This window comes from Carex rostrata, chromosome 7, assembly GCF_964058835.1.
Source record: "Carex rostrata chromosome 7, lpCarRost1.2, whole genome shotgun sequence".
Taxonomy (NCBI): domain Eukaryota; kingdom Viridiplantae; phylum Streptophyta; class Magnoliopsida; order Poales; family Cyperaceae; genus Carex; species Carex rostrata.
In genome coordinates, this window is record NC_135924.1 from 1,515,399 (window position 1) to 1,529,857 (window position 14,459).

At 32.9% G+C, this 14,459-nt stretch overlaps 1 protein-coding gene across 2 annotated transcripts in view; it reads right to left on the minus strand.

Moving 5' to 3' along the window:
• The window catches only part of LOC144556910 (disease resistance protein RPP13-like), a 59,565-nt gene that overhangs the window by 18,455 nt on the left and 26,651 nt on the right, over positions 1-14,459 (minus strand). The window contains exon 2 of one of the 2 annotated variants that reach the window (XM_078305408.1): positions 2,587-3,381. The exons of the other annotated variant lie outside the window; for it this stretch is intronic. Within the exon in view, the coding sequence (XP_078161534.1) occupies positions 2,587-3,381 (795 nt within the window). The remainder of the gene's footprint in view (positions 1-2,586; positions 3,382-14,459) is intronic. 2 annotated transcript variants of the gene reach the window in all.

Sequence of the window (14,459 nt, forward strand, 5' to 3'; positions counted from 1 at the left end):
ATTTAACAATATGACTGCAAATTATATATATTTTTTAATAATGTCACATTCTATCTGATGTATATATTATTTATTAAGGAACCACCTATAAAATATTTGATATATTTTTTATGTCGCATTCTATCTGATGTATTTCATTCGATTTAAAAATGAAATTCCTTCTCAAATAAATAGTTTGATTTTTAAGATAAAATTCAAAAAATAATCCTAGTTCCAAATATAGTACGAAAGGCAAAATGAGAAGCGGATTTTATGTTTATTCTTGTTATTTCCTTGAGATTTTAACAATCTTAGTTATTTTCTCAATTTCGTTCCCAAAAAAAATATATATATATATTAACAAAAAGATAATAAGTTTCCATAATATAAATGGCGCAATTCCATGTATCTCTTAGCTAGCTCAGTTAGCAACTTTTAAAAGAAAATTAAGAAATACTTGTTTGACCACGACTACAATGATCTACAATTAGAAACCTTTGAATGTTCTCTAATATTATTTTAGTGGAATTTTATTTGTCCAGTAAAAGGAGGAGAAATTATTGAGAAAAAAGGAATAAAAATATGTAATCGAAATCTCAGATTCAATTTCAATAGATACATGACAGTAAAATAATTATACAAAGCACACATACAATAAAAGAAAAAAAGAGAGAAGACAATGACAAATACTAAATAGAAAGAGTAAAATATTCACCGGAGTCCGTGGCTCTAATATATGCCTAAATCAATTGAAGGGACATGTTGGCATAAATTGCGGACCAAATTAGCCCTGGAATCACCCACATCTTCCCAATCCAATTCTTGAAGGCTGGTAAGGTATTGCAGCCCTCGAGGCACACCCAGTTCAGGACAACCATAAATCTCAAGTTTTTTAAGAATGGGCATTGCACCCTCCTCTATGTCCCATTCCTCCATTGATAAGCGATAAAGCTTCAAAACTTCTAACTGGCTAAAGCCTCCAGAGGAACAGGTTGTTTTTCGACTTTCGAATGCATCGTCAAGTATGAGAACCTTAAGGCAGCGTAGCTTCTCCAATACTGGCATTATATCCTGCTGGAACTTGTAATTCTCAATTTTGAGATAAATGAGGTGACAGGGGAGCATATCCTCATGAAGCAGCTGGGTCAATTTAGTGGTGCTTTGGTAAGAAAGTTGGAGAGATTGTAAATGGTTATAAAATGGGAAACCTCTCATATCAAGTATGTCCAGTACACTATCATCAAGGTCTATATCGAGATGAGTTAGGTGTTCTAATGTGAATAGAAAAGTGACAACTACCTTCGATGGAGATGATCTGGCATCTAATTGTAATGAACGTAAATTGGGTATATGAGGTAACTCTATCTCCCATGATTCTGTGGGCCTCACCCTACCAATAGTTTTCAAATTTGTTGATTTTGCTGATGCTGGGAGTTCCAAATTTACGTCAAAGACATGCCTCAGTGTCTTGATATTCCATGCACTCTTCGGAAACTCAAAATAGCCGTCATCAATTGTTTTTAGAAATGGGACTTGAAGGGTCTGCAGAAATTTCATTCTGCCTATCACTTTCTCAAGGAATTCTTGATCACGGTTGTCACTTAACCTCCCTCTAAGATTCAGGAATCTTAACTGAGTCAATCCCATAAACATTTCCAACTCTATTTTCTTCATCATATCATTTCCACTGCTTACCACTTTGAGCAGTCTTTGCTTAGAACAATTCGGCATACTCCCCTCATAAAAGCACAAAAGAGTGTGGAGATTTGGGCTCATTATGAGTTGATCACAATCTGGATTGTGAATTGCCACACGGCGAGCCCTGCTCAAACTCATTTTATCATTTGGATTTGAATACACCAGGAGAAAGTTTTCCTCTTTGGCTTTTTGGAGAGCAAGATCTCGTAGCAGATCATGTATGTGTAGAATTTTGATGGAACCAACATTCGATCTGCTATCTACTTGAATCATGCTCCTAGCATAAAATGAGAAAAAACAAATTAAGTAATGATTAAAGATATCATAAAGAAAATAGTTAGTATTACAACAACTTAGTTTAATGTTGTATACATAAGCTGTGTATACCATTAAATGTTGACGTAACGTGCTAGCTAGGTTAATGTTGTATACATAAGCTGGTTTTATTTAAATAAATAAAGAGACAAATAAAAAAAAGTACTTTGATTTTTTTATGCATATATATAGTAGGATCTGTATAATTTTTACCACTGATTCTTCTATGCATGAAAAAAAAAAATACTATTTTAGGATACTATTTTTTTCCAATATTGTCTACAGAAAAAATTCTTCAAACCCGCTGCTACCTATTTAATTTTTCTTTATTTTTTGGCGAATGGTCAACTCAAACAGAGTCTCATCACAGAATTCACAGCCCCTGTTCTAAAATATCAATATTTGTTATTACTTATTATATTTCCCCAAATATAATTATGAGACTTAACATTTAACATATGAAAATGTTGGTGCTTGGGCCTACAATTTTCCTATCTATTGTTTTTTTCAATTAGAAAATTTAGTTTAAAGACTATTCACTTAAAACTAACACGTTACATGAACATGTTATATCATTAAATAAAGATGTAATACCTTTGTACGAGATCCTCTAAGAAACTCTCCGCAGTTTCTTCTAATGTTCTGTTCTCTTCTTGTGGTATGAATCCCTCTGCAATCCACATTCGAAGTAAGGATTCAGCATCAATAACATAGTCTTCGGGAAATGCGGAAAAATACATAAAACACGACTTGAGAGCAAATGGCAGGTCCTCATAGCTGGTGCCTATGATCTCGCTACAATTTTTTCCTTCGACATTCCAACTCAATGTCCGGAACACGCTACTCCAAACAGCATGGTTGCGGGGCTTCTTTGATAAGAAACCACCTAAAACCACCAATGCGAGAGGAAGCCCACCACACTTGTGTACAAATGGACCTATGATATCAGAAACATCATCAAAAGAATTTTTTTTTTTATCATGATTAGGAAAAACTGTTTTTAACAAAAGCTCTCGGCTTAACTCCTCAGTTAAGCACTGGAGCATGTATGGTTCACTTTTGGGATCCATGCCCTTAGGAACATCAGCAAACCTAGTAGTTACAAATATTCTACTTCCATTTTTTTCATCTGAGAATGCTTCACCAATTTGAGTCCATAGATCGATTTTCCAGACATCATCTAGGACTATGAGGTACTTTTTGCCTCTAAGAGAATTGTGAATCTCTATAAGAATCACTTCTGTTTCATTTGGTAGATCACTCAATTTGATAGATGAATCAAATTGTTGTATTATCCCCAACAATATCTTTTTTGAAACATCAATTATTTCGAACTTTTCAGAAATAGCTATCCATATGTGAACATCAAATTGTCCTTTAACGTCATTACTGCAAAAATAAAAGATTATATTAGATATTAATATAACCAAAATGGGAAGAAGACGGACTCCATAAAAACTTACAAGTCAATATTAAATTAAAAGTTAAGGTTGAGCCATCAATATATATAGAAGGGTTTCTAGTTTTCTCTTTTATTTTATTTTGTTGCTATCATGACGTTACAAAAAGCTATTGACGGGGCTACGTCAATAAAAATTAATTCACTTATAAGCATGTACACAATTAAAATCAATTTACCAAACTCAATATAATATATAAAAGTGGATTGGCAAATATATTAATGTTAGACTTTTTTTACGCAAATCTCAAAATTATATTACCTTAACATACACTTAAGAAACAATAATAATAATGATGAACAAATAATTTTTGCATGTTCAATGCCTTAAGTAATGGCCGGTAACACTACAAATTAATGAAGTTCATAAAATAAATTACAAGCTTGAGAACAAATTCAAGTATGAAATGACCATTGGCCGATAAGACGTACTCTTGGTTGTTTATATTATAATATTTAAATATTTAATATTTATGAGTTTTTAACTTGCAGAAAGATGTCTAACTTATTTCATCATACGTTAGATTTTGACTATTTCATTTTCATTTTCGATTTTTTTGTGTGTTTCCTTTTATTTTTACGGAAAAATATAGTTTCATAAATTATAAAATTGACAAAAAAAATTGTTTTACTTGTAATGTACCAAACATTATAAAATAAGAAATTATTATTATTTTAGTATTAATTATTTAAAATATTGTACTACAACAGACAAAATGTCTTTCAAAAAGGATAAGTTTATCAATGATATTATGGTCATTTTATTATTAAAAATCAAGCAGTAAGTACCAAATTGAAAATTACGGAACTAAGTTGTTACAAGTAAAAAGTTAATGAGCCTCGTATGACATTATCTCATTCATATATAGTTCTACCTATAAAGTACAACACCAATATACTGATCTTCTTGTGGTGAAACATATATTTTACCTAAATATATAACTTAAATTTAACAGAGCACTTTATTTAAATTCATCATACATTAAAGACTCGAGAAATATTATCACCAAATTAAGCTGACCTTTTTATCATAAAATACAAGTTTTACATTAAGAAAATTATATTAATTACCATGTTTTCTAATTTAGTTATCTTGACTAAAGTGTGTAAATTTTATAAACGAAATTAGTGAAAATATTTAAAACTGAGAGAGGTGAATTTGAATCAAATTTGATAGTAAATGACACAATTTAGAAAAGAAAAAAGCACATACCAATTATACACTTTTCGTGCAAGGGTAGTTTTTCCGAGTCCACCGGTCCCGCAAATTGAGACCACCGAACGTCTCGTAGTGGTCTCATCAAGCAACTCCTTGACAACACGGTCCTTGTCTGCCTTGAAGCCAACAATATCGGGATCAATATCAGGTAGTACGGTTGGCCTGATGGGTAGTTTGATATCTCCACTACTGCCCTCACCCAAATTATTTATGCCATACCTGACTCTGCTCTCTTCGATCTCTTTCATCTTTTCTAGAATTTGGTTTATCTCATTTATAAGGTTGTGTACAACAGGTAGATTTTTGGGATTTCTTAGCATGTTTTTTATGGTGGCACACAGGCATGAGTTTTGTGGATTTTGAGGGATATTCATGAGAAAGGTGTCTATGACATCTTCTATAGAATGGGCAATATCTCTAATCTCCATGACCCAAGTTTTCTGCCTTTCGTCTTTGATCTGCTTCCTGTCAGCATCTTTGAGAAAAGCCTGAATCCGTATGAGTTCACGGCTGACTTTCTCAACTTGCTCCTTCACACTGTATAAGTGTAAAACCTCCTTAACTACAGCATCAGTCAGCTTGCCGAGCACCAAATTTACAAGTGTCTCAGCCATCAGCAAGACTTGGAACCACAACCAAGATTATCCAGATTTGCTGCTTCTTGGGGCACGACCTTGGAAGCAACTGACAATAACTCCTTGATATCCAGCAATATATTGAATAATGATATGTGTATATATTTTGTATATGGTTATGGAAATGTATAAATAGTGGAGGAAGAATTTTAAGAGGGATGAGTAGTATGTCTAAAAAATTGATCTGACACTTAAGACCTATGTTCTATTTATAATCATCTAAAGTCGATTTCCACATGTACCGACTTTAACTTGTGCCGACTTGTTGCAATGAATTTACATGAAGCCCACAATATTTGACTAAATAATTTCTATTCACATGTGCCGACTATATATTTGATCAAATACTTTGAATGCCAACTTGTTATAAGGAATTATCTTGCCACTATATTTGACCAAATAATTTTGCCGACTTCAATTGTTGACTCTAAATTTTGAGTTTTATATTTATATATATAATTACATAAATATCTAACAGAAAATGTCCATGGTTCTATATTAATTGTACAACCCACCCAACCAATTTAATTATATATGCAACATGTATCTCTTATGAATATATGTCAGCAACTATATCAAACAGTGATATAGATTATCCATCAATCCATAGCAGGTGAATGACAGTGACTATGTTCCAATAGTTAAATTAACAAAAAATGATCAAACCTACCGGATACAATCGAATAGAGGTTGTTGCATTGATTGAAACTGATATAATCATAACAAATAATGACAATAGAAATAAACAATAACAGCTTCAACAAAGATCTTTTATACAACTAATCAAAGTACTATAATTTCTTATCAAGATCAAACCCAAAACTGACATTAATAATTAACAAGGCTCCAAAACTTACACTCACTGCACAGTTCTGATAAACAATAGTTAAACAATAATTTTACATCTTAAAAAAATGAAATATGGCTCACTGCACAGTTTCTACTCTTCACATCTAAAAATAAAAATATCTCTCAATTTCCTGGTACACTCAGTGGTACAGGAAAGAAATTTAAAGATGTAAAGTCAACCCAAATATTGCTCTCTGAATTTCACAAAGGTGGCATAAAATTTTAATTTCTTAAAACTGATCCATTTGCTCAAAAAGATAATTATTTGATTCAGATTTTTGTACATCACAAACAAAGAGAGCTAACAGAGTTCAGTTTCTTACCCAAAATTGCTCCAATTAGCTTGTGACGAGAGTCGATCGGTACCAAAGCAGTGGTTGAGCTTTGCTTGCCTTTGTCTCCTCGAGCCTCACCTATGGATCGACTTTGAAGGAAAGGAAAGGCCTGCGACCGGGTTTGAGCAACAAGCTAGAGGGGAAGAAGACGACTGGGAGTAAGGCTCACAACAAACAAGCACAGTGATAACGCAGAGAGGGGTTGTGGCGTAGGGCAATAAATGTTGTTTTTCTTGTCGGCTGTCTCTCTATGCATGCAGAAATAAATGCTGTAATTATTCAGTCCCCTCATATATCAAAGCATATATATTTTTCAAAATATAAGGTAATAAATATACTGCTGAGTAGCTAACAACTCAACGGATGCGAACACAACAAAGATTGGAATTAAGATGCCGCAATAAATCGAGCCAAAATAATAGAGCTTCACATGTGGTGGGGCCATTGTTGATTCTGCGCCAAATTCATTGACGCATGAGGAGAAAGCTTTAATAGAAAAAGTTAGCACAGGTCAACCATGTGAAGCTCCACTAAAATAGTAAAATATATATAAAGAGCCAAGTGTATCGTTCTTTTAAGATTATGAAAATTCTCGTATTTATACTTGTATTATATCATACATGATACCATACTTTTGTCGTATTTGTGCTACTTGGTTATAGTATATATATGTCTTGTGGATTCTACTTCGAACTACTCATTGGCCAGTCCATTATAACTGCACCATAAATAGTCCAAATACGACCAAAGTCTCCGATTTTTCTATGAATGTAACAACTATGATAATCTTTTTATTTCTTTTTTTATTTTTTAATAATTTATATATGAGGAGGATTCAAATGCATTCAAATTTTTCTGCACCCAAATGCACCCTATCTTTCAAATCTTTTTTCTCCGTTTTCAAAGTCCGAATAGTCAATCCGAACCGTTAGATGTGATCTATATATTAAGATGTGCTTGGAGACCAAATTTTATATTTTTTTGAAATTTTTTTACTATTTATTAAGCCACTTTGAAAATCGCTGATGTAGAATTTATTCTTATTATCTTTTTAAGCCCCTTGTATTTGTACTATTGTGCGTTTGTGCTTGGTAGTTTAGGTATGGGTTGACAGTTCTGGTAATCTAGTTTGTCAGGGATTTGTGATGATTCGTATCTAACAATCAAAATTCTAATCTTTTACGCAACAATTCTAAACAAATCAATAAATGAACTTTTGTGAGCATATATTTTCGGCTTTACATACGACAATAAGTTGGAGCTATGCATTTGTGTTTGGAGCGGATAAATGATACTTGTGGACGATTGGATATGGATTATTATCTTTCTTCCCTTTTCTAAAGCAGAATGGGTTTATTTTTCTCACGACATTAATTTTAAACAGCTATATATATATGTATGTATATAGAGTAAGGCTACTATGCTTTGCAAATTAAAATGAGTGTTTTAATTTGCGCTCATATCTCTAGTTTCAAAATTCAAAACGTCGATCTGAACTGTTCAAGTTAATATCCATATTAAATTGTGCTTGGAGGCAAAATTTTATGTTTTTTGGAAACTTTTTTACTATATTTTTAAATTTTTTGAAAATCACTACTTTTGATGGTCCATAATTTTCTGAAACACACATATTTTGAAATGCTCTCTCTTTTGCCTCTCTCATGTGTTGAGAAGAAAACCCCCCCTCTCTTGATTTCTATTTTTTGTTGAGATTGTGCATTGCTTGCTGTTGGCCGTTTTTGAGGCATTCCTAGAAACGAGCATTTCGAATTTTTGTGTGTAATTGATTTAGACGGCCGTGACGTGAGCCGAGATTGGAACCGGTCATTTTTCCTCTCCATCTCTCCCTTTGCCTAATTCGGGTAATTTTTGAAATGCTCATTTTTTTTATCAGATTTTTGCCTTATTGGGTTTGTTAGATTAAATTCACCTTTGCTCGGGTTGTTGATTTTCCCGGCAAAGGTGTTGACTTGTGGCTTGTGCCTTGTGTGATACCCTGTTTTGCTGGCTGTGATTGCCCTGCCCTCTGACTTGCCTTCCTTGTTCTGTTGGCAGTTTTGCCTTGCTTGTTGGCTGTTCTGTTGACTCTGGTTGGCTGTTATGCCTTGTCTGGTTGCCTGTTTTGCTTTTCTTGTTGTTGTTATGTATGTGTATACTGTTGCTTGTTGCTTGTGCCAGGTGATGTTGTTGCCCAGTGTAATCACTTGTATTGATTCGAGATTTACCAGACACTTACTTGACAGGGACCAAAATTGCAATTTAATGTTATTTGGGGTTGTTATGGAAAATTGTAGGTCCTTATGTGAATTTTAATATGATGGCCTACCATATATGTGATTTGAATAAAATGGGCCATGAGTGAATTGGTTTTGTATTTTCATAAGCCTTGGAAATAAATAAAGTGGGCTTTGGATTGAAGTAAAATTATGGTATTTGATTTTCCAATAAAAAAAAAAGCGTAATTTGTTGGATGAAACGTGGCTTTAAAAGTTTAGGTTTTATAAGGAATCGAATTAAAAATCGGATGCAAATCTCACATTGTTTTGAAAAAAAAATGGAGCGAGTCTATGGTACTATGCATATTATGATTTGGCACCGTGCTACGGCTCTATATTCGAGTTTTCAAATTCTAACGGTCGATCCGAACCGTTCATCTTGTTCTCCATATTAATATGTGTTTGGAGACCAAATTTTACATTTTTTGAAATTTTTTTACTATTTTTTTAGATATTTAGAAAATCACTTGATCTGAAAATTCTGGACCATCCAAAAACAGTGATTTTCAATAAATTTAAAAAAATAGTAAACAAATTTCAAAAAATGTAAAATTTGGTCTCCAAACACATATTAATATGGAGAACAAGATGAACTGTTCGGATCAACCGTTAGGATTTGAAAACTCGAATATAGAGCAGTAGCACGGTGCTAAATCGTAATATGCATAGTACCATAGACTCACTCAAAAAAAAAAAAATTGGAATTCTTTTACTCTTTTTTTAATTTTCAGAACAGTGTTTTAAAAAAAAAATTGTTATTTTTTATCATATTATAACACTGTTTTGAAAAATTCTAAAAAAATAGTAAAAGTTTCAAAAAATATAAAATTTTGTTTCCAAACACGTATTAATATGGAGAACATGTTGAGCGTTTCAAATTGACTATTTAGACATTAAAAATGCAAAAATATCTTATAAGTATATGGCCTCATATGCTTATGTAAGTAGAGTAGCCAACTTCTATATCTACATACATAAAAAAAAAAAAATTCTAGAAATTGTAAAATTTAATCTTTCAATATATTTTCATATGAAAAATCATATTCAACGATTTAAATTAATTATGTAGAATATTAATCATATACATAATACCATAGTCTCACTCCGACTAAATTATAACTGATAAATCGTAAAATACTTGCCTATTTTGCACAAATAACTTTATTTGGGTCCCAAGAAATAAAATAGTACATTCTTGCCATTAAAACAAAAAAGAAGGTACATCACGCTTATGTTTTTATAGTTTGGAATCCAAATTTCAATTTTGCTATTGGTATTTCCATTTAAAAGTTCTGAGAGTATTCTGAAAGGACCTCTCTGTATATAGAAATTGAAGTTGATCTTTATTTTATATACATGAAAATTGATATTCCATAAAAGTAATTGAGTTTCAATACTTATTTTCAATAATTGAATCAATCATTTATTATTGTCAAACTTAATAATATGACTGAAAATTATTTATAATTTGTAATAATAATTATCCACAATGTGTAGGGGCATACCAAATTTAATGCACTAACACTAGTACAAAAAACCCTTTTACTGACTGTTAAAAAATCTCTTTACTGACTGTTATTGAGGCGTCACTGATGGCGCCGCCAGTATAGGTACTCAACACTGACGGGTAAAAAACAGTCACTGTAAATAGCCTACACTGACGGTTTAAAAAACAGTCAGTGTAGGGTGCCTACAGTGACTGTTTTATTAAAAAACAGTCAGTGTAGGGTGCCTACACTGACTGTTTTCTTAAAAAAACAGTCACTGTAGGCACCCTACACTGACTGTTTTCTTAAAAAACAGTCACTGTAGGCACCCTACACTGACTGTTTTCTTAAAAAACAGTCACTGTATTCTTAAAAAACAGTCACTGTAGGCACCCTACACTGACTGTTTTCTTAAAAAACAGTCACTGTAGGCACCCTACACTGACTGTTTTCTTAAAAAACAGTCACTGTAGGCACCCTACACTTACTGTTTTCTTAAAAAAAACAGTCACTGTAGGTACCCCACACTGATGGTTAAAAAACAGTCAATGTAGATCCTAAAAACAGTCAGTGTTGGCATAAAAATTTTGGCATGGTTCTGCCTGTAACAGGGCTAGCCTCCATATTTTTGCTAGCCATATATATTACTATACTACATTCATTGACTGTTAAATAGAAAATCATACAAATAATATACACAACGTAAACACAAGACAACACAATTTAATAACATAACATATTCATTCACAAAAAAACCACACTATAGTAAATATATACATAGTAACAAAATATACATTTGAAATTAACAACATTACATTTGTTATGACTAATTTAGAAGTTGTCCAAGAAAAATGTACACCATTGTCGAGTTATTGAATGAAGTTGCATCGTTGTATATTTTTCTGTCGGTAAATCACACTACATGAATACAAATTAAGAAGTTAATTTTATCCAAGTTATATGAAAAATGAATCAATTTCAATCATAAAATACATTAGAAAAAATGTCAAATTGACTAAGAAATACTTTCACTCACAGTCTTGAAGATGCAGGTTATGCTGTTGGTGCCAGAGTTCTTGAACTTCTGTCACAGAGACAAAGTAAACAATTATTTAACATAGTAATACAGTATATTTTTTGTGGTTGCTTCCCACTGATTTGTTTTTAAAAAGAATAGTAAAGTACTGGAGGAATTTTATATGAAAAAACAATTGATATAAGAATATTCCTACTATAGAGAATGCTACAAGTGTTTGCCTTCTTTTTGCCATATGTCCCACATCTCATTCGTTGTTGGAACCTATGAAAAAAAAAACAGAAAGTGCCATAGAAATAAATTCCTCATTTGTAGAGGCAATCACATACTATACTTCACCATATGTGGTGCCTCGAGATATTCAGTAGTCAGAATATTATAGAGCATATTACAAGTTGTCTAAATAAATGTTGAAGTATCAAATCTTGGTTGAATCCAGCAACAATGGTACCTACTGAAAAGACAATAATTATGTCACTTTCAAATAATAGACTATGTTACTTTCAAAAATGAAAACCAATTTATTTAGAGATATATTGTAAATTTGACAATTTTGTTCTGGAAAGACAATAATTATCAACATTCGAAAATGCACTAGATTACAATTGCTTTAGTTATAAACCAAACTCAAATTGGCTTTTGAGGAAAATAAACAGGATCTATTTGTAGTGAATTAAGAGTGAAATAAAATAGAATACAAACCAGGTGCCACCTAGGGAGAGGGTGGTAACATCTTCATCAGGAAAACAGACATCAGCCTAGCAAATGCGAAAATCAAACAAATTAATTCTCTTAGTAAAAAAAAAAAAATAGATAGATTTGATTGAATCCGTGTATATAAAGATTATAACTTTTTCTTTCCCTTTCTTCCACTTCAAAATTGAATTAAGACCAAGCACAAATAACTTTTTCCATTTTTCCATATCCGATTTGAACAAAAAAATAACAGGGTCATTTTACTGCTTGCTATTCCATTGTTCTCGCCAATTAGAGAGAGCAGTGGGGAAAATGGAGACAACACCTTCGTCCCAGGTGAGAGGCTTGTAGAGCACAGCCGTCAGGCTGTCGTCTCCGGACTCCGGTGGCCACCTTCGCAAAACCCCACCACATCGCCGACGGGAGCCCACGCACCCCTGTCACCAACGCCAAAGCCATTTCCATTTCTGACAATCCTCTGAAAGTGTTTTATATTTGGATTTATCTGTTTGGTTAACTATAATCCATAGAGAGAGAGAAGCAGCTACGGATTTAGTGAATCAGATCTAGATCTGGGAGAAGAGAGGAAGTGAGGTAGTGCTGAAAGATAGAAGGTGGGGCTGACCACCGCTTAAGGAAAGGGGAATCGGAGAAAAGAGAGGAGGGTCGCAGTTTTTATTTTTAGCTGACAGAAAGAGAGAGTTTTCAAAAAAGAGAGATAGAGGAGGGCGGGGGAAATGAAAATTTTTGGACATAATGGAAGGGAAATGGCGCAAATTGACGGGGAAATGAAATTTTCAGAGCGGGAGGGATATGTTCTAAAAGAAGATGCAAATAGTCACGGGAAAATTTGCGCAGTTTGTATTTAATTCTGACCGTTCAATTTTTAAGCCGTCAGTATTGTATTCAACACCGACGGTTCGATTACTAAACAGTCAGTACAGGATATTAATACTGACGGTTCCAAAATAAAAACAGTCATTATATGACTTTAACACTGACGGTTCTGAAATAAAAATAGTCAGTTTAGTATATCAACACTGACGGGTCTAAAACAAAAACAGTCAGTAAAAGTATCAACACTGGCGGTTCCGAAATAAAACAGTCAGTGAATCAAAATTACAAAAAAAAATGAAAATAAAATCAACATAAAAGGAAGTTTGGAATCGGACCGTTCATTTTCACGCGGAAAATCAACGGTCGATCTGTAATGAAATCATTTCAAATTTATTTTAAAATGATCAAGGGAGAACATTGAACGTAACCAACATAAAAGTTCAGAAGTTTTATTATGTATGAGTTTCGATCCAACACAAAGTGTTTATGACCATACAATGCTTCAATTTTTGGTCAACTAAATGGATGGGTAAATAAAAACAAATTTTGATCAAACTTGGATGCAAAACAATATATGCAGTGCTCTTTAATTTAAACGGTTCTGATTGACCCACGAACAACATATTCTTGTGCATCTTCATTAATTCACGGAACGAGAGTTTATGTTCTATGTTCATGCATAGAAGATGTGAGTCATATATGCAACATGCATGTAATTTAATGTGTCAAAATCATTTGATTAAACAATAAATGTTATAACATTAATTATTGCATAAATATTACTAATTAATATAATTTCCATTACCAAATATTTTCAAATATTAAAGTCAAATTTTGATATTAATTGTCTAATCACGTATTATTACTAATCATATTTATTAAATCAACACTGACTGTTAATAAGATAAAACAGTCAATAAAAAGTTCAATAGTGACGGTTCTATTAAACCCGTCAGAGAGCTAGGTTTTTTTTATGAAACATAACGGAGAGAAACACTGACCCTTTTCTTAAAAAAACAGTCACTGTAGAGTATACTATCAACACCGACCCTTTTATTAAAAAAACAGTCACTATAGGGTGAGGCAACACTGACCCTTTTATTAAAAAAACAGTCACTGTAGACTATATTATCAACATTGACCCGTTTATTAAAAAAACAGTCACTGTAGGGCGAAGCAACACTGACCCTTCCTTTAACACAACAGTCAGTGTTGGTATACCGCTCAACACTGACGGTTTTCTAATAAAAGGGTCGGTGTAGGTGGTGATCAACACTGACGGTTAACAAAAAAAAACAGTCAGTGTTGATTCACTGACGGTTGTTTACAATTGAACAGTCAGTGTTGAAATTCTTCTTATTTACGATTTTGTCACGCAGTCTCTACACTGACTGTTACACGTTAAAACCGTCGGTGATTGACGGTCAGTGAAAGGCTTTTTTGTACTAGTGTAAGCAGAAAGTACTTTTTGCAACCGGCAATTTGGTCGCAAAAAGTTGTGTCACCGGTCTCAGATAGATAAACCGGTCGCTGATACAATATTATGGTCGCTGAAAGTGCGGTCGCTGTAAGCTTCGTCGCAGATAATCTTCTGCTGACGTAAATGGTCGCTGATACTCTTTCTGCGACCAATTTTTT